This window comes from Delphinapterus leucas, chromosome X (genome assembly GCF_059928025.1).
Source record: "Delphinapterus leucas isolate spDelLeu-1000000601 "Yukka" chromosome X, BTC_Dleu_Yukka2, whole genome shotgun sequence".
Lineage (NCBI taxonomy): Eukaryota > Metazoa > Chordata > Mammalia > Artiodactyla > Monodontidae > Delphinapterus > Delphinapterus leucas.
Window position 1 is genome coordinate 2,700,199 of NC_143150.1, and position 24,163 is coordinate 2,724,361.

Here is a 24,163-nt window from a genome sequence, read left to right on the forward strand (position 1 = left end):
GTTCTTGAACTGAATTAGTGCAAATACCTGTGGGATTAACGTCATACACAAAGTTAGACACTGAAGCTTGTTTAGTCTTCTATTCAAAGAACCAACATCTGAAAAATTCCTAAAGAAAACAGACATGGAAGTCCATGTCAACATACACAACAGGAACCCAAAATGCTGCACACTGGCTTCCCCCAACTCGCCCGGCTCTCACTGCTTAGAAGGCTGACCGCTCCCTCTTCAAACTCAGAGTGAAGGATCAGCCCCCCTTCCTGCCCCACGGGAGAAGCTGCTGGACGTGGGACTGGCTGCTGCTCTGGCTGAGGCTCCCTCTTCCTCATCGCTCACGCTCTCTGCAGACACGGATGGGAAGAACCTGGGATCCATGCTATTGATCCTGAGGAGATGCTGCAGGACCTGCCACTTGCTGGCCTCCGCGTAGGCCCGGGAACCCCACAGGAACTCGTAGCGGGCAGGGTCGCTGTGGGGCACCTGCCGGTACTTCAGGTAGCCCGTCCGCACCCACACTTCGGTGAGCAGCTCCCTCCCGCCACAAAACCCAAGGGTGCCTAGCATTCCCCACACCTCCTCCTCAGGGGCGCGGTCACCGAACAGGGTGACCATGGCCAGGACCAGCACAGGGAGGCTGGCCTCGGGCGTGCACTGCCAGTCGTGCAGCACTGCATCCCAGGTGAGGCCCAGGGTGGGGACCAGGACGTAGGTGCGCTCGCGGGGGTCCACCTCCTTCACGTCCACGCCAAACACCAGCTGCAGGCACTCGCAAACGAGGCGGAAGACCTCGGGGAAGTGGTCCCGATGCTCCCGGAGGAACGTACACAGCATCTCCGCCTCGGAGGTCGGCTCCCCGGTACGAAACTTGAAGAGCAGGAACGCCACCAGGTCAGCCATCAGCACAGCAAGTGCCTCGCGGGGCAAGGGCTCGCCATAGGCGGAGACGGAGGGGGCGCCAGGGGAGGCGGAGGACGAGGGGGATGCGGCCTCCTCCCCCGCAGCCCCCAGCAGCGGCGCCTCCACCGGACCCTGGGCCGGGACTGGGGCCTGAAGGTCGGCCTCAGGCTGGCGGAGCTCACTCATCTCGACCGGGGGCCTGATCACTGGGGTCGAGCCGCCCACGGGAGTGTGGGCATGGGTGACAGGCGGGGACCTCATACCTGGGGAAGAGAGGGGGTGTGAGCGGCCTCGGCAGAGAAAGGCACCCTGGGCAGCTCTGACAAAGGCCACTTACAGGTCTCCTCTTAAGGGCTGCCCTCGGGCCTGACAGGGGCGCTCCTCCTGGGCGGCCTGTCCCCTGCCAACCTGAAGAAGGAAATGAGCGGGCTCCTCAGGGTGCAGCCAGCACGGCCCCAGGTTCTGGGGCTGACAGGGCAATGGGGGTGACTTGGGTGTTGTGGGGTGCCCTCTGTTCTGGGAGGGGGAGCCCCTGGGTACACACTCAGGGCACGCACCTCCCCTTGACTCCTGGCGCTGCCTGGGCCTCCTCTGCTCTGTGCCCTGAGGACACGGTCCTCAGACCTGGGCCTTCGCCTCCCGGTTCCTGGAGCCCCTGTAAGAGGAATGGAGGGCGCACCTCTTGTGTAGACTGTGGCACAGCTCTGGGCCTCGGTGCTGGTAGGAGGATTGGGCCGGACTCTGTGAGGTCCCCCCAGTTCTGAGTTCTGGGATGGGTGGTCCCCTCGGGGCTCGCTCGTCGTGCTCACTCTTCCCCTTAAGGGCCTGGACCCTCCCCTTTGCAGACCGGAGGAGAAACTCAGAACAGGACCCCGAATCTGAACAGAAAGCAGTGAGGGGGCCCCACAGGTGGCCGCACCTGCCCAGGGCCTCCCGAGGGTCCTAGGATGGAGAGATGCTGGGTCCTCACCTCCTCCTCACATCCTGCCTGGCCTCCCAGCGCTGACCACAGGGGCAGGTTTCTGTTGAGGCCCCTGTTCCAGGGCTGGGGGTCTGCTCAGTCCTCCCTCGGGGTCCTGGGAGTCCACCCTCTGCGGACCTGAAGGCTCACCCCTCACACCAAACACCTGACCTCCTGAGGACCCCGACCCAGAGGTCAGGAAACATCTCATCTGCTGACCGTGCTCTGGCGCCTCCAAGGTCCCCGTGGAAGGGCAAAGGATCCCTCCCTGTGTTGGGGTCTAACGTCCTCAGTCCTTCCTTCCTCGCGTGCAGGCTGGACTCTGGGCAGGACCTGGGATTGTCCCGTCTGCCAGTGTGAGTCCCTGCTCCTTATACCAGGTCTCCAGTCTCTCAGAGACCCTGACGTCAGGACGTCAGGACGGGCCTACCGTGCTCATCCCGCCCCGGGGCCTCGCACGGCCACCTGCAAGGGCGGTGATCTGGTGGGTCCCTTTTGTCCTCCCTCAGGGTCCCCTCAGTCCTGCCTAAGGGCCCTAACCTTAGTCCACCAGGGACCTGACATTTTACCCTCTGCGCTCATGAGACCCCGCCCCTTATCCCAGGTCCCCAGCTTCTCTGAGACCCGGAAGTCAGGAAGTGCTACACGTGACGGCCCCCCAGGACCAACTCAGTTCTGGGATCCAGGTTGCCCTCAGTGCTCCCTCAGGGCCCTCACCTTGACTCCACACAGGACCTGGGATCCTCTCCAGTGCCCACCAGACACCCCACCACTGATACCCCCTCTGCAGCCTCGCTGAGACCCCGCCCCGTGCTCCCCCATTCCAGGGTGTCTGAGACCCGGATGTCAGGAAGTGCTGAAGCTGTTCATCCCGCCCTATGGCTCCAAGGGCCAACTCGGCCCTGGGATCCAGGTTCCCCGCAGTCCACACTCAGTGCTCTCACCCTGACTCCACATAAGACCTGGGACTCTCTCCTGTGCCCGCCTAGGATCCCGCCCCTTATACCCCCTCCCCAGCCTCTCTGAGACTCCACCCCGTGCTCACCCTCCCCAGCGTCTCTGAGAGCCGGATGTCAGGAAGTGCTGCACGTGCTCATCCCGCCCTATGGCCTCCCAAGAGCAACTCTGTTCTGGGGTCCAGGCTCCCCTCAGTCCTCCCTCAGGGCCCTCACCTTGACTCCACGCAGGACCTGGGATTCTCTCCCGTACCCATCAGACACCCCGACCTTTATACCGCCAACCCAGCCTCTATAAGACCCCGCCCTGTGCTCCCCCTCCCCAGCGTCTCTGAGACCCGGATGTCAGGAAGTACTGCATGTGCTCATCCCGCCCTATGGCCTCCCAGGGCCAACTCTGTTCTGGGGTCCAGGCTCCCCTCAGTCCTCCCTCAAGGCCCTCACCTTGACTCCACACAGGACCTGGGATTCTCTTCTGTGCCCACCAGACACTCCGACCCTTATACCCTCTCCCTACACTCTCTGAGACGCCGCCCCGTGCTCCCCCTCCGCAGCGTCTCTGAGACCCGGATGTCAGGAAGTGCTGCACGTGCTCATCCCGCCCTATGGCCTCCCAGGACCAACTCTGTTCTGGGGTCCTGGGTCCCCTCAGTCTTCCCTCAGGGCCCTCACCTTGACTCCACGCAGGACCTAGGATTCTCTACCTTGCTCACCAGACCGCTGACCCATATCACGCCTCCCCAGCCTCTCTGAGACCCCGCCCCGTGCTCCCCCTCCGCAGAGTCTCTGAAACCCGGATGTCAGGATGTGCTGCACGTGCTCATTCCGCCCTATGGCCTCCCAGGGCCAACTCTGTTCTGGAGTCCAGGCTCCCCTCAGTCCTCCCTCAGGGCCCTCACCTTGACTCCACGCAGGACCAGGGATCCTCTCCCGTACCCATCAGACACCCCGACGTTTATACCGCCTACCCAGCCTCTCTGAGACCCCGCCCCGTGCTCCCCCTCCCAAGCGCCTCTGAGACCCGGATGTCAGGAACTGCTGCACGTGCTCATCCCGCCCTATGGCCACCCAGGACGAACTCTGTTCTGGGGTCCAGCCTCCCCTCAGTCCACCCTCAGGGCGCTCACCTTGACTCAACGCAGGACCTGGGATTCTCTCCCGTGCTCACCAGACACCCCGACCCTTATACCACCACCCCAGCCTCTCTGAGACCCCGCCCCGTGCTCCCCCTCGCAGCGTCTCTGAGACCCGGATGTCAGGAAGTACTGCATGTGCTCATCCCGCCCTATGGCCTCCCAGGGCCAACTCTGTTGTGGAGCCCAGGCTCCCCTCAGCCCTCCCTGAGGGCCCTCACCTTGACTCCATGCAGGACCTTGCTCACCAGACCCCCGACCCATGTAACGCCTCCCCAGCCTCTCTGAGACCCCACCCCGTGCTCCCCATCCACAGCGTCTCTGCGACCCGGATGTCAGGATGTGCTGCACGTGCTCATTCCGCCCTATGGCCTCCCAGGGCCAACTCTCTTCTGGGGTCCAGGCTCCCCTCAGTCCTCCCTCAGGGCCCTCACCTTGACTCCACAGAGGACCTCGTTTTCTCTCCCGTGCCCACCAGACACCCCGACCCTTATACCCACTCCCTAGCCTCTCTGAGACCCCGCCCCTTAGTCCCCTCCCCAGCGTCTCTGAGACCCGGATGTCAGGAAGCGCTGCACGTGCTCATCCCGCCCTATGGCCTCCCAGGGCTAACTCTGTTCTGGGGTCCAGGCTCCCGTCAGTCCTCCTTCACGGTGCTCACCTTGACTCAACACAGGACCTGGGATTCTCTCCTGTGCTCACCAGACACGCTGACCCTTATACCGCCTCCCCAGGCTCTCTGAGACCCCGCCGCATGCTCCCCCTCCACAGCGTGTCTGAGACCCGGATGTCAGGAAGTGCTGCACGTGCTCTTTCTGCCCTATGGCCTCCAAGGGCCAACTCTGTTCTGGGGTCCAGGCTCCCCTCAGTCTTCCCTCAGGGTACTCACCTTGACTCCACGCAGGACCTGGATTTTCTCCTGTGCCCGCCTGAGACCCCGCCCCTTATACCCCCTCCCCAGCCTCTCTGAGACCCTGCCCCTTACACCCCCTCCCCAGCGTCTCTGAGACCCGGATGTCAGGAAGTGCTGCACGTGCTCATCCTGCCCTCTGGCCTCCCAGGACCAACTCTCTTCTGGGGTCCAGGCTCCCCTCAATCCTCCTTCAGGGCCGTCACCTTGACTCCACGCAGGACCTGGGATACTCTCCCGTGCCCACCAGACACCCCGACCCTTATACCGCCTCCCCAGCCTCTCTGAGACCCCGCCCCATGCTCCCCCTCTGCAGCGTGTCTGAGACCCGGATGTCAGGAATTGCTGCACGTGCTCATCCCGCCCTATGGCCTCCCAGGACCAACTCTGTTCTGGGGTCCACGCTCCCCTCAGTCCTCCCTCAGGGCCCTCACCTTGACTCCACGCAGGACCAGGGATCCTCTCCCGTACCCATCAGACACCCCGACGTTTATACCGCCTACCCAGCCTCTCTGAGACCCCGCCCCGTGCTCCCCCTCCCAAGCGCCTCTGAGACCCGGATGTCAGGAACTGCTGCACGTGCTCATCCCGCCCTATGGCCACCCAGGACGAACTCTGTTCTGGGGTCCAGCCTCCCCTCAGTCCACCCTCAGGGCGCTCACCTTGACTCAACGCAGGACCTGGGATTCTCTCCCGTGCTCACCAGACACCCCGACCCTTATACCACCACCCCAGCCTCTCTGAGACCCCGCCCCGTGCTCCCCCTCGCAGCGTCTCTGAGACCCGGATGTCAGGAAGTACTGCATGTGCTCATCCCGCCCTATGGCCTCCCAGGGCCAACTCTGTTGTGGAGCCCAGGCTCCCCTCAGCCCTCCCTGAGGGCCCTCACCTTGACTCCACGCAGGACCTTGCTCACCAGACCCCCGACCCATGTAACGCCTCCCCAGCCTCTCTGAGACCCCACCCCGTGCTCCCCATCCACAGCGTCTCTGCGACCCGGATGTCAGGATGTGCTGCACGTGCTCATTCCGCTCTATGGCCTCCCAGGGCCAACTCTGTTCTGGGGTCTAGGCTCCCCTCAGTCCTCCCTCAGGGCCCTCACCTTGACTCCACGCAGGACCTGGGATTCTCTCCCGTACCCATCAGACACCCCGACGTTTATACCGCCTACCCAGCCTCTCTGAGACCCCGCCCCGTGCTCCCCCTCCCCATCGCCTCTGAGACCCGGATGTCAGGAACTGCTGCACGTGCTCATCCCGCCCTATGGCCTCCCAGGACCAACTCTGTTCTGGGGTCCAGGCTCCCGTCAGTCCACCCTCAGGGGGCTCACCTTGACTCAATGCAGTACCTGGGATTCTCTCCCGTGTTCACCAGACACCCCGACCCTTATATCGCCACCCCAGTCTCTCTGAGACCCCGCCCCATACTCCCCTCCCCCGCGTCTCTGAGACCCGGATGTCAGGAAGTGCTGCGCGTGCTCATCCCGCCCTATGGCCTCCCAGGGCCAACTCTGTTCTGGGGTCCAGGCTCCCCTCAGTCCTCCTTCAGGGTGCTCACCTTGACTCAACGCAGGACCTGGGATTCTCTCCCATGCCCACCAGACACCCCCGCCCGTTATACGCCCTCCCCAGCGTCTCTGAAACCCGGATGTCTGAACGTGCTGCACTTGTTCATCCCGCCCTATGGTCTCCAAGGGCCAACTCTGTTCTAGGATCCAGGCTCCCCTCAGTGCACCCTCAGGGCGCTTGCTCACCTTGACTCAACGCAGGACCTGTGATTCTCTCCCGTGCTCACCAGACACCCCGACCCTTATACCGCCTCCCCAGCCTCTCTCAGACCCCGCCCCGTGCTCCCCTCCGCAGCGTCTCTGAGACCCGGATGTCAGGAAGTACTGCACGTGCTCATCCCGCCCTATGGCCTCCCAGGGTCAACTCTGTTCTGGGGTCCAGGCTCCACTCAGTCCTAGCTCAGGGCCCTCACCTAGACTCCACGGAGTACCTGGGATTCTCTCCCGTGCTCACCAGACACCCCGACCCTTATACCGCCTCCGCAGCCTATCTGAGACCCCGCCCCCTGTTCCCCCTCCGCAGCGTCTCTGAGACCCGGATGTCACGAAGTGCTGCACGTGCTCATCCCGCCCTATGGCCTCCCAGGGCCAACTCTGTTCTGGGGTCCAGGCTCCACTCAGTCCTCCCTCAGGGTGCTCACCTTGACTCCGCGGAGGACCTGGGATTCTCTCCCGTGCCCACCAGACTCCCCGACCCTTATACCCCCTGCATAGCCTCTGTGAGAACCCGCCCCGTGCTCCCCCTCCGCAGCGCCCGTGAGACCCGGATGTCAGGAAGTGCTGCACGTGGTCATCCCACCCTATGGCCTCCCAGAGCCAACTCTTTCTGGGGTCCAGGCTCCACTGAGTCCTCCTTCAGGGTGCTCACCTTGACTCAATGCAGGACCTGAGATTCTCTCCTGTGCTCACCAGACACCCCGACTCTTATACCTCCTCCCCAGGCTCTCTGAGACCCCGCCCCTTAGTTCCCTCCCCAGCGTCTCTGAGACCCGGATGTCAGGAAGTGCTGCACGTGCTCATCTCGCCCTATGGCCTCCCACGGCCAACTCTGTTCTGGGGTCCAGGCTGCCACCAGTCCTCCCTCAGGGCGCTCACCTTGACTCAACGCAGGACCTGGGCTTCTCTCCCGTGCCCACGAGACACCCCGACCCTTATATCGCATCCTCAGCCTCTCTGAGACCCCGCCCCTTACACCCCCTCCCCAGCCTTTGTGAGACCCGGATGTCAGGAAGTGCTGCACGTGTTCATCCCGCCCTGTGGTCTCCAAGGGCCACTTCTGTTCTGGGATCCAGGTTCCCCTCCTCCTCCCTCAGTGGTCTCACCTTGACTCCAAGCAGTAACTGGATTCTCTCCTGTGCCCGCCTGAGACCCCACCCCTTACACCCCATCCCCAGCCTCTCTGAGACCGCGCCCCTTACACCCCCTCCCTAGAGTCTGAGACTGGGATGTCAGGAAGTGGTGGAGGTGCTCATCCCGCCCTATGTCCTCCCAGGGCCAACTCTGTTCTGGGGTTCAGGCTCCCCTCAGTTCTCCCTCAGGGCCCTCACCTTGACTGCACGCAGGACCTGGATTCTCTCCTGTGCCCGCCTGAGACCCCGCCCCTTACACCCCCTCCCCAGCGTCTCTGAGACCTGGACGTCAGGAAGTGCTGCATGTGCTCATCCCGCCGTATGGCTTCCAACGACCAACTCTGTTCTGGGACCCAGGCTCCCCTCAATCCTCCCTAAGTGCTCTCACCTTGACTCCACGCAGGACCTGGGATTCTCTCCTGTGCCCGCCTGAGACCCCGCCCCTTATACCCCTCCGTAGCCTCTATGAGACCCCGCCCTTTATACCCGCTCCGCAGTCTCTGTGAGACCCTGACCCTTATACCCTTCCCTGCCTTCAGCCCTGGGAGGCCCTGGGGCGGAATGAGCACTTGGCAGCGAGTCCTCACTTACGTATCCGGGTCTCAGAGAGGCTTAGGAACAGGTATAAGCGTCCGGTCTCAGGTGTGCTATGGCTAGAATCCCAGGTCCTGCGTGGAGTCAAGGTGAGGGCCTTGAGGGAGGACTGAGGAAAACGTGGACCCCAGAACAGAGTTGGCCCAGTGAGGTCATAGGGCGGGATGAACACATCAGCACTTCCTGACTTCCGGGTCTCAGAGAAACTGGGGACCTGGGGTAAGGGGCGGGGTCTCATGAGCGCAGAGGGTAAAATGTCACGTCCCTGGTGGACTATGGTTAGGGCCCTTAGGCAGGACTGAGGGGACCCTGAGGGAGGACAAAAGGGACCCACCAGATCACCGCCCTTGCAGGTGGCCGTGGGAGGCCCCGGGGCGGGATGAGCACGGTAGGCCTGTCCTGACGTCCTGACGTCAGGGTCTCTGAGAGACTGGAGACCTGGTATAAGGAGCAGGGACTCACACTGGCAGACGGGACAATCCCAGGTCCTGCCCAGAGTCCAGCCTGCACGCGAGGAAGGAAGGACTGAGGACGTTAGACCCCAACACAGGGAGGGATCCTTTGCCCTTCCGCGGGGGCCTTGGAGGCGCCAGAGCACGGTCATCAGATGAGATGTTTTCTGACCTCTGGGTCGGGGTCCTCAGGAGGTCAGGTGTTTGGTGTGAGGGGTGAGCCTTCAGGTCCGCAGAGGGTGGACTCCCAGGACCCCGAGGGAGGACTGAGCGGACCCCCAGCCCTGGAACAGGGGCCTCAACAGAAACCTGCCCCTGTGGTCAGCGCTGGGAGGCCAGGCAGGATGTGAGGAGGAGGTGAGGACCCAGCATCTCCCCATCCTAGGATCCTCGGGAGGCCCTGGGCAGGTGCGGCCACCTGTGGGGCCCCCTCACTGCTTTCTGTTCAGATTCGGGGTCCCGTTCTGAGTTTCTCCTCCGGCCTGCAAAGGGGAGGGTCCAGGCCCTTAAGGGGAAGAGTGAGCACGACGAGCGAGCCCCGAGGGGACCACCCACCCCAGAACTCAGAACTGGGGCACCTCACAGAGTCCGGCCCAATCCTCCTACCAGCACCGAGGCCCAGAGCTGTGCCACAGTCTACACAAGAGGTGCGCCCTCCATTCCTCTTACAGGGGCTCCAGGAACCGGGAGGCGAAGGCCCAGGTCTGAGGACCGTGTCCTCAGGGCACAGAGCAGAGGAGGCCCAGGCAGCGCCAGGAGTCAAGGGGAGGTGCGTGCCCTGAGTGTGTACCCAGGGGCTCCCCCTCCCAGAACAGAGGGGACCCCACAACACCCAAGTCACCCCACCCCCCTGACAGCCCCAGAACCTGGGGCCGTGCTGGCTGCACCCTGAGGAGCCCCCTCACTTCCTTCTTCAGGTTGGCAGGGGACAGGCCGCCCAGGAGGAGCGCCCCTGTTAGGCCCGAGGGCAGCCCTTAAGACGAGACCTGTACGTGGCCGTTGTCAGAGCTGCCCAGGGTGCCTTTCTCTGCCGAGGCCGCTCACACCCCCTCTCTACCCCAGGCACGAGGTCCCCTGCCCACACTCCCGTGGGCTGCCCGACCCCAGTGATCAGGCCCCTGGTCGAGATGAGTGAGCTCCGCCAGCCTGAGGCCGACCTTCAGGCCCCAGTCCCGGCCCAGGGTCCGGTGGAGGCGCCGCTGCTGGGGGCTGCGGGGGAGGAGGCCGCATCCCGCTCGTCCTCCGCCTCCCCTGGCGCCCCCTCCGTCTCCGCCTATGCCGAGCCCTTGCCCCGCGAGGCACTTGCTGTGCCGATGGCTGACCTGGTGGCGTTGCTGCTCGTGTATCGCCGCCGACCTCCGAGGCGGAGATGCTGAGTATGGTCCTCCGGGGGCATCGGGACCACTTCCCCGAGGTCTTCAGCCACGCTTGCGAGTGCCTGCAGCTGGCGTTTGGCTTGGACGTGAAGGAGGTGGACCCCCGCGAGCGCACCTACGTCCTGGTCCCCACCCTGGGCCTCACCTGGGATGCAGTGCTGAGCGACGGGCAGAGCACGCCCGAGGCCGGCCTCCCGGTGCTGGTCCTGGGCGTGATCACCCTGTTCGGTGACCGCGCCCCTGAGGAGGAGGTGTGGGGAGTGCTCGGCAACATGGGGGTGTGTGCCGGGAGGGAGCCCTGCATCTATGGGGAGCCCAGGGAGCTGCTCACCAAAGTGTGGGTGCAGGAGGGCTACCTGGAGTACCGGCGGGCGCCCCACAGCGACCCTGCCCGCTACGAGTTCCTGTGGGGTGCCCGGGCCTACGCGGAGACCAGCAAGTGGCAGGTCCTGGAGCATCTGCTCAGGGTCAGTATCTTGGATCCCAGGTCCTTCCCATCCCTGTGTGCAGAGGGTGTGAGCGACGAGGAAGAGGGAGCCTGAGCCAGAGCAGCAGCCAGGCTCCTTCCAGGCCCAAGTTCACTGGTAGCAAGTGAGGCTGGTCCTTCACTCTGAGTTTGAAGAGAGAGCGGTCGAGTTTCCAAGTAGTGAGGGCCCCTGCGAGTGGGGGGAACATGGTGTGTCGCATCTTTGGGTTCCTGTTGTGTAAGATGACATGGAATATCATCTGTGTTTTCTTTAGGAATTTTTCAAATATTGTTCCATTTGAAAGAAGGCTTAATAAGCTTCAGTATCTAAGTTTGCAAATGACATTAATCACACATGTAATTTGCACTAATTCAGTTCAACGACAAGAGTTTTGCAATTGTGTAAAACAAATTGTAGGATTCCCATATTGTTTTTTGATGGTGAACAAGATAACATGGCATTGGAATAGGAATTTACTTGGAAATGTGAAAGTAAATAGCACTACAACTGAAGGCCACCACGTTGTTCCTCGGGACACCTCGTCGTCCCCTCAGTGGTGGGTGCCCTGCTGTGGGACTTTCCTGTTCCAGCCAGAGGGCAGGGCCAGGCCCCAAGCATGTGGGCCAGAGGGGGAGTGGCTGACCTGGGGGAGCGGGCATTGCCGGCGCCCATCTTCCTGGCGAGACACCACCCGCAGGGCCCTCAGGAAGGGAGACTGTGGGGGGATGGAGGGCCGCCGGGTGGGGTGTAGCGGAGGCACCTTTTTGAGGACCCTGGGTGGGGCCGGGACCCGTGGGCTCCGGTGGCCGTTAGAAGTTCCTCTGTGTGTTGTTATGCCCTCTGTTCAATGGTTTCAGTCAATGATTCTCTTTAATAAATTTCCCTGAACGTTTCATCTGAGTCTGGCCTCTGCTGTGGGCAATGGAGGGAAAGGGCTGCTGCGGGTGAGGGCGGGGGTCCAGAGTCCGATTCCTGCTCAGCACCCATGGGACACCTCTCCAGGGAGAGGGTAAGGTAGGCACTTTGCAGACCCAGACATCGTGAGGGTTTTTCTTCCAGTTCATAGGTGAACTGTAAAGTTTTAGCGAAAACTGATAATTGCCTAAAAAGGCAGTAGAGAAGTTAAAATGTAAATGAAAACATTGATTATCTCAGCAGGAAAAAGGGAACATAGGAGCAACAATAGTTGGACAGACACTGCTATGGACTGAATATTTGTAAACCTCTCCCCCTCATTCACCTGTTAAATTCTAACCCCCAAAGGGATGGGATTTGGAGGTGGGGCCCTGGGAAGTGATTAGCCCATGAGGGGGGAGCCCTCAGGAGTGAGATTACCTCCCTTATAAAAGAGGCCCCAGACGGCTGCCTCTTTCTCTTGTGCCTTGTGAGAAGATGGCTAGTTGATACAACTAGACAAGAAATCAGTCCATATGAAGAAGAGCTTTATTACTATTATTTATTACTCAGCTGTACAAAGGAACGAAATTGGGTCATTTGTAGATGCGTGGATGGATCTAGAGACCGTCATACAGAGTGAAGGAAGTCAGAAAGAGAGAAACAAATATCGTGTATTAATGCACATATGTGGAACCTAGATAAATGGTACAGATGAACCGGTTTGCAGGGCAGAAATAGAGACACAGACGTAGAGCACAAACATATGGGCACCAAGGTGAGAAAATGGTGGGGGCGGGCGGGGGGTGTGATGAATTGGGAGATTGGGATTGACAAATGTACACTAATATGTATAAAATGGGTAACTCATAAGAACCTGCTGTATAAAAAAATACATAAAATAAAATTCAAAAATTAAAACAAACCAAAGAAATAAGAATAGGTTTATGACGTTATCAATCACAGTAGAAAACCACCTGTGAAGACAAATGGACGTACTTGCCACAATGGGCTCTGCATCGCCAAGTTTGCTCCCCCAACTCCGCAGCCTTGCAGGGAGGCCTTCCTATTGGTGGAAGGCCAATGGGCGTGTCTTTTGCTTCCGGAGGCGCCAAGCCTTGGGACCTCAGGCCCTCAGTGCGCATGGCTACTGCTGCTTCCGTAGCAAAGCGCCTCCTCGCGTGCTCTTCTGATCCAACCACTTTCCCTGTAAAGCGACGTCTAGAACTTTCTCCCTCATCTTCCTGGGGCTTCCGGGAGCACCCGGAAACCCACGTGGCGTTCGCACAGAGTGCCTGGGACAGTCGGCTGCACAGTTCCTGGCTGCTCTGCTGAGACGAGCTCTTCAGCCCCTCGTGAGCGGGACTCCGGAGCCATCCACAGAGTCAGAGCAAGTCAGGAGACAGGCGGGGGCTTTGCCGGGGGCTGGACTCCGCAGGTACCGGGGGCCCTGGGAAGGAGTGGAGGTCGGGGGAGGGCTACGGGCTGCTCGGTTGGGAGTGGGGGAGCGGCGGCGGAGGGTAGCGGGCTGAAGGGGGCTGAGGGAAGGGTCCCCCAGTGAGCGGGTCAGAGGGGAGGACCAATGGCTTCTGGGGTGGCAGGTGGGGGGCGTTCTGGAGTCGGGGTGCAGAGGGTGGGGCTAATGGCTAAGCGTGGGGGGGGGCCCGGAGCGGAGGGCTTCCTGCCGGTCGGGTGGGGCCGGCTTTGGGGGCCAGAGGAGAGGACGACTGGCTGCGGGGGTGGGGAGGACGGCCCGGGCGGGCCCCAGCCCCGGGGCCGAGACCGGAGGGGAGGGCTAACGGCTGCTGCGTGTGGCGGGAGGAAGGGGGAGCTACTCCTGGCTGAGGCGGGGGTCGATGGGGAGGACTCCCGGGCGCGGGTGCGGTAGGCGTTAGGGGAGCTCCCGCCGGGGCGGGGCGTGGGGTGGGGGGGGCGGGCGCTCGTGGCAGTTAGGGGGCTCCAGCTCCCGGGTGGGCGGGGGCAAGACGGGTGGGCTGTGCGTCTGGGGTACGAGAAGCGAGAGCCCCTGGCGCTGAGTGTGCTCGCGGGAGGACAAAACAGTATTTCCTCAGGCAAGTCTGAAAATTGCAGACCTGGTTAGCCTCCAAAAGATTTCACTTTCAGCATGTTTGTTCACTTTGCAAATTAAGTATTGAGGTTCTATGGCCACAGGTATTTGGGCCCTTGAAGCTAATAGGTAGCCAGCCCAGACATCTTCTATGCCCTGGACAGGCTAGTCAAAGAACTAAAATCTTAAACGCACCAACACCATTAGCTGTCCATTCTGTGCAGTGACAGCTTTAGTGCCCTATCCCTGCATGGGTTGCAATGTCAAATCCGGGAGTCTCCTACAGGTTGCTGCAAAGGTTAATGCTCACTCCAGAAGCCTTCTGGGTGCAGTGTCTTTTTTGCCACTAACCACAGACTAGGGACGTATCTAACTAACCTGGAGAATACTAGAGGCTAATTTGAAAAGAAGTCATGGGAATTCTTGAAATTTAAAACTTCTGTTGCCTGAATTAAGAAAATATTCTGGTTCCCTAGTGGCTCAGTGGTTAATAATCTGCCTCCCAATGCAGGGGACACGGCTTCAATCCCTGGTCCAGGAAGATCCCACATGCTGCGGAGCAGGTAAGCTACCGTGTGCCATAACTACTGAGCCTGCACGCCACAACTACTTAAGCCTGCGTACTCTAGGGTCTGCACAGCACAACTACTGAGGCCTGCATGCTCTAGGGCCCGCGTGCCATAACTACTGAGCCCGCGTGTTGCTACTACTGAAACCTGAACGCCTAGAACCCGCGCTCCACAACAAGAGAAGCCACTGCAACAAGAAGCCCGCGCACCGCAAGGAAGAGTAGCCCCCGCTAGTGGCAACTAGAGGAAGTCCAGCGCAGCAATGAAGACCCAATACAGGCAAAAATAAAAAAAATAAAATAAAATATTCCAATAGAAGGAATGATACCATTGATGACTAAATTAGATAGCTGAAAGTTAACACTGAGTAACTCTCCCAGGAAGACAAAGAAGTGGAAACCGTGAGGAAAAGAGCACTAACAGGATTTCCCAAAAGAGAAACAAAGGAAAAAGGAATACAACTTCTTCCCTTGGGATGTGGAGAGCTCCCTGTACTGCGTGTCTCCGCTCCTCCCGCCTCCACGCCTCTCCAGCTGCAGTGCTCCATCGGATCTTGTCTTCCTCCTTGAGTGTTCTCAACGGGAAAAAGCTGTTCCAGAGCCTTATAACCTGGCTGAATCCATCGCCGCCCAGAGCAACTCCCCAGAGCTGCCTCGGCAAGCCCACTTTAACTCTGGTTGGGATATCCGGACTGGTTGTGATCCGCCCCCATTTGGACGGTATGTGTACCGCACACACGTGTTCCCTGCAGGAATCGAGGAGAAACACCTTCTGTTCCCCAGCATACTGTGGGGAAAGCACTTCCTGAGCCGTTCAGGCTTGTGAGGGGCTGCAACAAGCTTAGCAGCATCCTCATCACTTCTCAGAGCCTTCCCCCCTCGGCCAGTCAAGAGGCCGCGCTGTCTGGACCACTGCCCCCTGCAGGTGGGAGGTCCTAGTGCGGTCACAGACTTGGAATCTAGCCCCCTGTCTCTGAGAGTCTGACAGTTAAAGCTTCTCTCCTCCAGGCTTTTAAGGGTATTTGAAACAGTAAAGACAGTCCGATATACAGGTAATTTTCCTTAAATGCTTAGGAGTGTTTGATTAGTTTTGTAGCCAGTGTTTAAAGGTTTGGGGAAAGTTACTTTGTCAAATCCAGAACTCACAAGGGAATATTCATTCAGAGGAATCTTGGCCATTTGTCTTTCTAAAGTTATTATTATTAACTGGTTGCTTTAAAGTTCATAAGATTGATTTAAAGGGCATTAAACAGGGTACAAATAGCAGTGACTATTTCTATGTCTTCCCCCTTTCCCCTGAACCTTACATACAACCATAGGCGGCCTCTGACGTGGTCTAGGGCGTCCTGATCTCCAGTCAGTCTCTGTCTCCATTTTCCCAGCATCCTGCCATACATAGCCATCCCATGTCCCCTAGATTTCTTGTGCACCACGGTGATGGCAGATTCATTACAGCTTTAAGATTCTGCCAAAGTGCCACTAATTAATTAAGAATTTATTAATATGGTCCCTCGAATCATTGGCCTCTGACCAAGCCTCTCCCCTAGAGTGCTCGCTTAAAGAATGAGGACCCTGTAACTCTATTCACTGTTGCCTTCCTTTGTCTACCTCACAAACCACTCACAGGGGAGTAAACATTGATCCAAGTCCTCAGATTCCCCTTTAATTTCTCTTTCCATTCCTCAGTCACAGGGAGATCCCCAAGGTCAAAATCTTTATGCATTGTTCCTACCGCTGGAGCCTGTGGATCCAAGCATGTTGGCAGTTGCCTCTCCAAAGCTCCTACCTCCTCTGTGACCATCTGACATTTAGCACTGGCACACTAGGTGTGTATGGAAGTTGTGGCTGACACTTAAACAGTTAGACTTGGTCCCGTATGAGTTTTCTATGGCTGCTCTAACAAATTACCACAAACTGGGTGGTATAAAACAACAGAAATTTATTCTATCACAGTTCTGGAGGCCAGAAATTCAAAATTATTATCACTGAGCTGAATCCAAGGTTGACAGGGCTGAGCTACTTCTGGAGGCTCTAGAGTAGAATTCTTCTTTGCCTCTTCCAGCTTCTGTTGGCTGCCAGCATTCCTTGGCTTGTGTCTGCATCACCTCAAGGTCAGCATCTTCCAATCTCTTTGTGCTGCTTCACATCACCTTCTCCTCTTCTGTGTGTGTGTGTGTGTGTGTGTGTGTGTGAGTGAGAGAGAGAGAGAGAGAGAGAGAGATCCCCTCTGCTTCTGTCTTATAAGGACAGTTGTGATTGGATTTAAGGCCCATCCTGATAACCCAGGATAAGCTCCCCATCTCAAAATGCTCCCTTCCCCTGATATCTTCTGTTGGAAAGTTCCTGCAGATAATTGTGTAATAAATCCACACAGTAAAACAAAGACTTGGCTTTCTGGTTGAAAAATTATTCTTGACCTTTATATACCCATCCCCCAACCTGGGAGCTAATAGCTCCTGGCCCCAAGTTTGAAGGGAAAGGGTGATGCTTACAGCCGTCAGCCACTGACAGTCCTCCATAGGAATAGCCTTAAACTTTTCATATGCTTCATAGTGTCACACTTGCAAGACAAACAACCTTCTCTCTTATTAATATAGACTTTGTCTCATGACATAATCTCAATGTCATAACATGCCATTCTTGACATAAGTTATGCAGGGGTAAAGATGGAGAAGAATAGAGCACATGAAGGGGATGCAGAGTCACACTCTGTCATCTTCAGCTCCGTGTGTAATATTGTGTCCAGAGTTTGCATGTGTACACACCAAACGATAACAGTGTTTACCTTTGAGGAAGAGAGCGAGGTTCAGGAAGGGGGTCAAAGATGGACTTTTGCTTTTCACTCAATTGTATCACCTAATATTGTAAGCACTGAATAAATGTTTTGTTTGTCTAAGTAAAAAAATAAAAGATAAATATATGTGACTTACCAATCAAGAGGGAAAACAAGACACAAGCAATACTTATAGAATGATCCCATTTAAATAAAATAAACCAAATTATATATATATATATATATATATATATTTATATGTATGAATGTTAAAGGAATAGGCAGCGCTCTGGAAGGATGTTCACTGAGAGGTTGACAGTGTTCATCTCTGTGGAGGTAAAGGGGACAGAGGTGGGAGTGTGACTCTCAGTGTTTCTTCTCTATACTTCCCACTGTTTGAATTCTTTACAATGAAAATACAGTCAGGTAGTATGGTGGGTGATTTTATGTGTCAACTTGGCTGGGCTGTACTGCCCAGTTGCTTGGTTACACATGTCTCTAGATGTTGCTGTGAAGGTATTTTTAGATGTGATTGACATTTGAATCAGTGACTATAAATAAAGCTGATTATTTTCCATAATCTGAGTGCACTGCATCCAAAGAGTTGAAGGTCTTAAGAGAAAAGACTGAAGTCCCTCAAAGAGGAAGAAATTCTGCCTGCAGACTGCGTTCGGACTCAAGCTGTAACATTAACTCTTCCCTGGGTCTCCAGTCTACCTGCCTGCCCTGAAGAAGTCAGGTATCTATATATCTATATCTAAACTGTTTCAAACACGTACATTGGAGCTGAAAAGGCCTGGCTTGGAATTCCAGCTTCACCACTTCTAACTGTGTCCTTAACCAATTAAATTCAGCTTTATAGATTTCTACTTACTCACTGGTATAAACAAGGGAAATAATGGAAATAATCATTTCAAACGGTACTGTGCCTGGTACATTGAGCATTATCACAACTCAGCCAATGCCATTTATTGTGATTAAAAATGTTTTTCATTTTATGCTAAGAAAGCAGTAGGAAGAATTGAAGGGTTTTGAGCATGGAAGTAACATAATATGATTTGTTTTTTAAAAATAATTCTGGCTGCTATATGAGGAATGCATAAGAAGGAGGCAAAGTGGATACAAGATCAATGTAGGAGGCTATTGGACTAGTATAGGGGATATATGGTCATAACTTGGACTACATGTGGTAGAAGAGATGAGAAAAGGTGGTAAAATTTGAGAAACATTGAAGGTGTCATGATTTTATTGATTTGACTTCTGCTTATGGGTACGACAGGGTAGTTTTTGGCAGACAAACGCTCTTATAGAGAACAACAGGAAAATCCCATTAAAATATGACATGTGTCCCCACCACAAAAAATAAATGATAATTATGTGATGTGACAGACATGTTAGCTAACCCTAAGGTGGTAACACATTGCAACATATAAATGTATGAAGTCAACACATTGTGCGCCTTAAGCTTACACAGTTATACGTCAATTATATCTCATTTTATATGAATTTTTAAAAATAACAATAATGTAGAATAGTTGCATGAGGGTTGACCGGGACTGAATATAAGTGAGGAGGGTCAGGGGGCCCTGTACCTAAAGCTTACCTTCATGGTGGATTTGTTACCGAGTCCAAGCTCATACTATTCGGCACATGACAGGCCAATAAATGGAGACACAAGGTGCTGAGGCAAGGAACAGCGACTTTATTCAGAAGGCCAGCAGACTGAGAAGATCGCAGATTCATATCCCAAAGAACCATTTTACCCAAGTTAGAATTCAGGCTCCTTTTATACTGAAAGGGGAGGGGGTGTGGCTGGTTGTTGCAGACCTCTCGGTGCTGGCCAGACCTCAGAGAGGACGTGATAGTCCCTTGTTCTCGCAGGTGTCCAGGTAGGTCAGGTCACGAAGTTCCTGTAAACCTTCAATAAGACAAATTTTACTTTCTGTTCTATAACTTTTTATGTCTATATGAATGAAAGTGTTACGGCTTTAAAGGTTAAGCCTGGGAGGCAGAGCCTTGAGAAAAGACTATTGTATATTTCAGGCTATAGGCAATGTTCTTTTACTGATTGAAGAGACAAAGGTTCAGAGCCAGCATGACTAAGCACAGAGATTAGAGCTAAAGGAATAGATCGAATATGGAGTTAGGTTTGTTCTTCTCTGTTACAGATTCATGGGCGTTTGGTTTTCTACTATTTCTTGGACTGTTAATGTACATGATACATTATCTTTCTTTTGTATATATGCAATATTTAATAATAACATTCTAAATAGCAAAAACAATTTTTAAAAATATGACGAAAAAGATCAGTTTAAACCACTGGAGACCTCCTGAAGTGATCAGAACTTAAGGGGCCACCGTGCAGGAGGAGAACCATGGAAAGGTACACTGGTATTTTGCAGCTGCTTCTCCTCTGGGGACATTTGCCAATTCTAGGGCAGTGAAGGAGGCTGAGAATTCAGGTTTCATCCAGGTAGATGGATATATCTGGGGACCAAAAAAACAGCACAGCTTTCAGTGGTCTCACGGGCCTGGAGACACAAAATTGGAGATTTAAGGAGCCAAGATTGCAATGACAAAGAAGAGATAGAGGACTGAGTCAGAAGCTAAGGAGCTAAGCAGAAAGCCTTTCTAAGACAGAGAAGAGTTTTGTCTCATGTTAAGAAAAAGAAATAAAAGGTATTCATTATTAGAAAAGAAAACTGCTGTTATCTGAAGACAACATTTTCTGTGTAGAAAAATCTCATAGAATCTACCAAGAAAAAGCTGCTAGAAGTAATAAGTGAGTTTAGCGAGGTTGCAGGATACAGGAGGGAGGGACTTCAAAAGGGTATGAGAAGGGCTTCCCTGGTGGCACAGTGGTTGAGAGTCCGCCTGCCGATGCAGGGGACACGGGTTCGTGCCCCGGTCCGGGAAGATCCCACATGCCGCGGAGCGCCTGGGCCCGTGAGCCATGGCCGCTGAGCCTGCGCGTCCAGAGCCTGTGCTCCGCAACGGGAGAGGCGGCGGCGGTGAGGGCCCCGCATACCGCAAGAAAGAAAAAAAAAAAAGGATATGAGAAAGCTTTATCAAACTGTACACTTTAAATATGTGCATTTTAATTATACCTGAGTAAAGTCATTTAAATAAAGATTAAGTGAAAAAGGAGATGGCTGACAGGTAGAGACAGAGAAAGGCAATGCCTGAAGGCCCTGAAGAGGTTGGAAAATGACCACAGCGGGGATGCTTGAATCACTGATTATCAAGGTGGGGGCAGTTACAGGAGATGACAAAGCCTGGAAAGTGACAGCAGAAGTGGGTGGCTGAGTTGGAGGTCACTTTTGTGCCCACTGCATACTCTGTTCTTTTTGCCTGAGCACAACCTCCCTCACTCTTTGCCTGGCCAACTCCTACTCATCCTTCAGGTCTCAGCATCCATGTCCCTTCACCAAGGGCACCTCAAGTGGCGCTCCTGCCTCCATCTAACTTAAGTTCCTCTCTAACACACTCTTGTAGCAGTCTCGTAGTACTTGCCTTTCTCAAGCACTTAACATAATGATTACATATGTATTTGTGCAATTCCTCCCGCAATGCAAAGCTCCATGATGGCAGGAACCATGAGTGGTTTCGCTATCCATTGTACTTCTAGCACCTGGGGCAATGCATGGCAGAACATAGCTATATACATATTTATTGAATACATATTTATTAAATATGTAACAGGATGTTAAATGGAATGTTGCCCATCTCCTCAGGGTTTTAGCCCAAACCTGAGGACAGGAGGTGCTAAGTCCCTGCACGGTCTCCGTTCTCAACAGAAATACATCAAAATGCTTTTTATATAAATCAGCCTCAGATGGCCTCTGTGTATTGGCCCCTCAGTTTTCTATTTCTTCATTGCAGGCTGAGATTCATTAGCTCAAAATCCCACTGGTGCCAAACTCCAGTTTTTACACATTAAATTATTTTTAAAATAGCCCAAGCCAGCAGATTATTAGTCAATTAGGGCCTGCCTGCCTTGCAATTCCCACGACACCTTACCCCACAACCGCTGGTCATTGATAAGACGCCAAGCCACTGCTGCCCTTCAGAATTCTCTGACCTAGAGACTCCCTGCCGTGCTGCTGAGTGCCATCACCAAGACATTTAAGCCTCCTCTCTGATTCCTCTCCCTTAACAGTTACCTTACCCTCCTCTCCTTCTGGGTGGTGTTTCCTTAGCCCACCCATAAGCCTCTGGATGGTCTCACGCTACGGAGCACACGCAACCCAATAAAGCTTGTTGCGTGTGAGCAGCTCCCAAATCCCTCAAACAAACCCCCTACAGTGCTGAATTTACTAAAATATGGCAAAGCCACTTCAGCAAGCACCATCCCATCAATGCTATTTAAGAGAAGATAAAATATTTCGAAGGTAATTTTTAAAGGAAATTTTTAGGAGGAAAGAGTGTTTTGGCTTTTCTCCTACCTTCACCATGAAAGAAGAGGAGTACTCTCTAGCCTCAAATGAAATGTGTCAGTTCAGGTCCGCCAGGAAGCCAATATGGAGTTAGAAAGTGCAAAAGATTTATTGAGAAAGATAAAGGGGGGTAGGCAGGAAGAGCCTTCAGACCACAGTGAATGTAAGACACCTGTGGAAGGAGGGAGATGGAAGAAGGGCTGGAAGGGAGCGCCTTAGACGATGGTGCAGCTTTGAGAAAGTCTTGGCCAGCCCACTGGGAGCTCTGGTGCAAAGACGGCCCATTGAGGAGTCCCACATTGAGCAGAAATAATTCTAGTAGCCCTGCTGTGCTAAGTCGTAGACTGGGTGCTGCCTGGGAATAGCATGACCTCTGTGCAAATGCTGCAGTGGATCCTGAAAGCATTGCATCTGGGTGCTGTCAGCTGACTGCACTCCTGTCTTAAAGTGACATCTAAGTGGTGAACTTCCATAGCTGCCCCGGTCCACCCCTTGTGCCACACAGATCCGCTATTCCATATACATATGTTCAGGGAGCAGTTTCTCTGTGGTTCCCATGTGCCTGTCTTCTTGAGTGTCCACTTAGAAGAGAGAAATTGGTGGGACACAGTACAACGCCATTGATGCAGTTGGTCTTGCAGCTGTGACAGCTACTCATTACCTCCCTCCTCCACTGCCCATTCTAGGTCTCCCTCACCCTCTGCTATCACCTCCGCAGTCTTGGTCACTTTCCTTCATCCCTGAGGTCTGAGTCCCTGGTATCCATACCCTTCTCAGGGCAGAATTGCTGCACTTGGCCATTCACAGGCACAACTGGGCAAATGAGTACCAAGAGTCACCTAAGCACATCACCTGTGTTCCGCACATATTCCAGCTGTAAGAGCAGTTCTCTCTCTTCCTTGATAAGTGTTGGTTACTGCTGAAATGGCGACTCTTCCTGCCTGCTGGTCTCTGGACACAGAGGACAAAAAAAGTGCCGGGCAGCAGTCATATCTATAAGCACCACAGGACTCTGGCTGTGTCTCCTGGTGAGGGTGCACTGTCTTTAGGGACCAGAATATCCTCTCCTGCAAAGTCCAGAGCTAAGGAGATGTGACACACAATGTCCACCTAAGTAGGTCACTAGGGAAGATGGAAAGTGGGGCCACTCTGGCTTCCACCCCTCGGATCCCAGTCCCACGTGTTCTTCCTATTGGGGACACAGTGCCACATGGAGGTCTCAGATGCAGTGCATATGTTGCATTCTGGAGGATGGCACCCCATCACTGCAGAGGATCGCCTCTAAGCATGTTCTTCAGCTGGGTGATGGAATGTGTGATACCAGAGGATCCCATGCTCATGCGCCCACTCAGACACATCCTTCAGTCTGAAGTATATCCCCTGACAGTATACCATCTTGTATGGGATGCCAGGCCTGCATTTTCGGTCCCAGCGGCAACAGGGCTGACCAGTAGTGCCCACCCTCCAGCTCTCTGTGCCTCCACTCTGTTTTCCACTCACTGAGCTGCCCGTTCTGCCACCACAACGAAACAGGCCCTCTCCTTTGCCAAGGACTTCCTGGCCAGAGGCATTGCCGCCACCATCTCCAAGATGGCTGTGGCCCCGATGGAGTGGGTAAAACTGCTGTGCAGGTACAATACACCAGCAAGCAGATCACAGCCGACGAGCAGTACAAGGGCATCGTGGACTGCATCGTGCGCAGCCCCAAGGAGCAGGGTGCGCTGTCCTTCTGGACGGACAGCCTGGGTCATACACTACTTCCCACTCAAGTCCTTAACTCCGCCTTCAAGGATAAGTACAAGCAGATCTTCCTGGGGGCCTTGGACAAGCACACGCAGTTCTGGAATTATTTTGCTGGCAATCTGGCCTCTGGTGGGGCGGCCAGAGCCACCTCCCTCTTGCTTCGTCTACCCCCTGGATTTCACCAGAACCCACCTGGCGGCTGACTTCGGGAAATCTGACATCGAGTTCAAAGGATTAGGAGCCTGGTGAAGATCACCAGGTCTGATAGCATCCGGGGTCTATGCCAGGGCTTCAGCATCTCCGTGCGGAGCATCGTCATCTACCAGGCCACATACTTCGGCATGTACGACAGCACCAAAGTCATGCTCCTTGATTCCAAGAACATGACAGTGGTGGCCAGCATGGTCTCCTGCCCCTTCAACACCAAGTGGCGGCAGATGGATGCAGTCAGGGCACAAAGGAGCCAACATCATGTACAGGGGGACTCTTAACTGCTAGCAGAAGGTCTTCAAATACAAAAGGGGCAAAGCCTTCTTCAAGGGCGCCTGTCCAACGTCCTCTGCCTCATGGGTGGTGCCTTCATGCTGGTCCTGTACGATGACCTGAAGGAGGTCATCTAGGCCCCACCCCGCTGGACACACAGACCCAAGAGAACCACATAGAATACTTAACTTTTATGGACCATTGACCTTCGAGAAATTTCACCATGTTTGTGGAGAGCTGGAGGTGGCTCTGGCAAAAGGCTCATTGTGATCACGACCATTGGCACCCTGTGTCCATGTATTGATTAGGGAGGGAGTGGAATCGTGATGTCTTCATGGGTCCACAGGTGAGGCAGCTCCTACCAGACCTAGACTTCAGGTTGTCATAGGACCAACTTCTATTTAAGTATTTATTTTAAAAAACCATGTCTCCCATTTGTACTTAAGCATTATTATCTTTGGCACAGCCACATATTTGCAGTTATGTTCAATGTTGGGCATTCTGCTGCAAAACAATAAAACCAGGACACAGACAAA

The 24,163-nt window shown here is 54.9% G+C and overlaps 2 protein-coding genes and 1 pseudogene across 2 annotated transcripts; 2 read left to right on the forward strand and 1 right to left on the reverse strand.

The window, feature by feature from the left end:
• Positions 1 to 234: 234 nt before the first annotated feature.
• On the reverse strand, positions 235 to 1,083 carry LOC149744129 (melanoma-associated antigen 10-like). Its single transcript, XM_089903915.1, has one exon. The coding sequence runs from the start codon at positions 1,081 to 1,083 to the stop codon at positions 235 to 237; it is 849 nt and encodes a 282-aa protein (XP_089760041.1).
• Positions 1,084 to 10,173: 9,090 nt separating this feature from the next.
• On the forward strand, positions 10,174 to 10,737 carry LOC149744130 (melanoma-associated antigen 8-like). Its single transcript, XM_089904014.1, has one exon. The coding sequence runs from the start codon at positions 10,189 to 10,191 to the stop codon at positions 10,735 to 10,737; it is 549 nt and encodes a 182-aa protein (XP_089760140.1). The 5' UTR covers positions 10,174 to 10,188.
• Positions 10,738 to 13,198: 2,461 nt separating this feature from the next.
• On the forward strand, positions 13,199 to 23,764 carry LOC111170613 (ADP/ATP translocase 3 pseudogene; annotated as a pseudogene).
• Positions 23,765 to 24,163: the final 399 nt, after the last annotated feature.

Excerpts from the sequence above, each read along its gene's own strand:
- LOC149744129 (XM_089903915.1), bottom strand. The coding sequence starts at position 1,083 with ATGAGTGAGCTCCGCCAGCCTGAGGCCGACCTTCAGGCCCCAGTCCCG.
- LOC149744130 (XM_089904014.1), top strand. The coding sequence starts at position 10,189 with ATGCTGAGTATGGTCCTCCGGGGGCATCGGGACCACTTCCCCGAGGTC.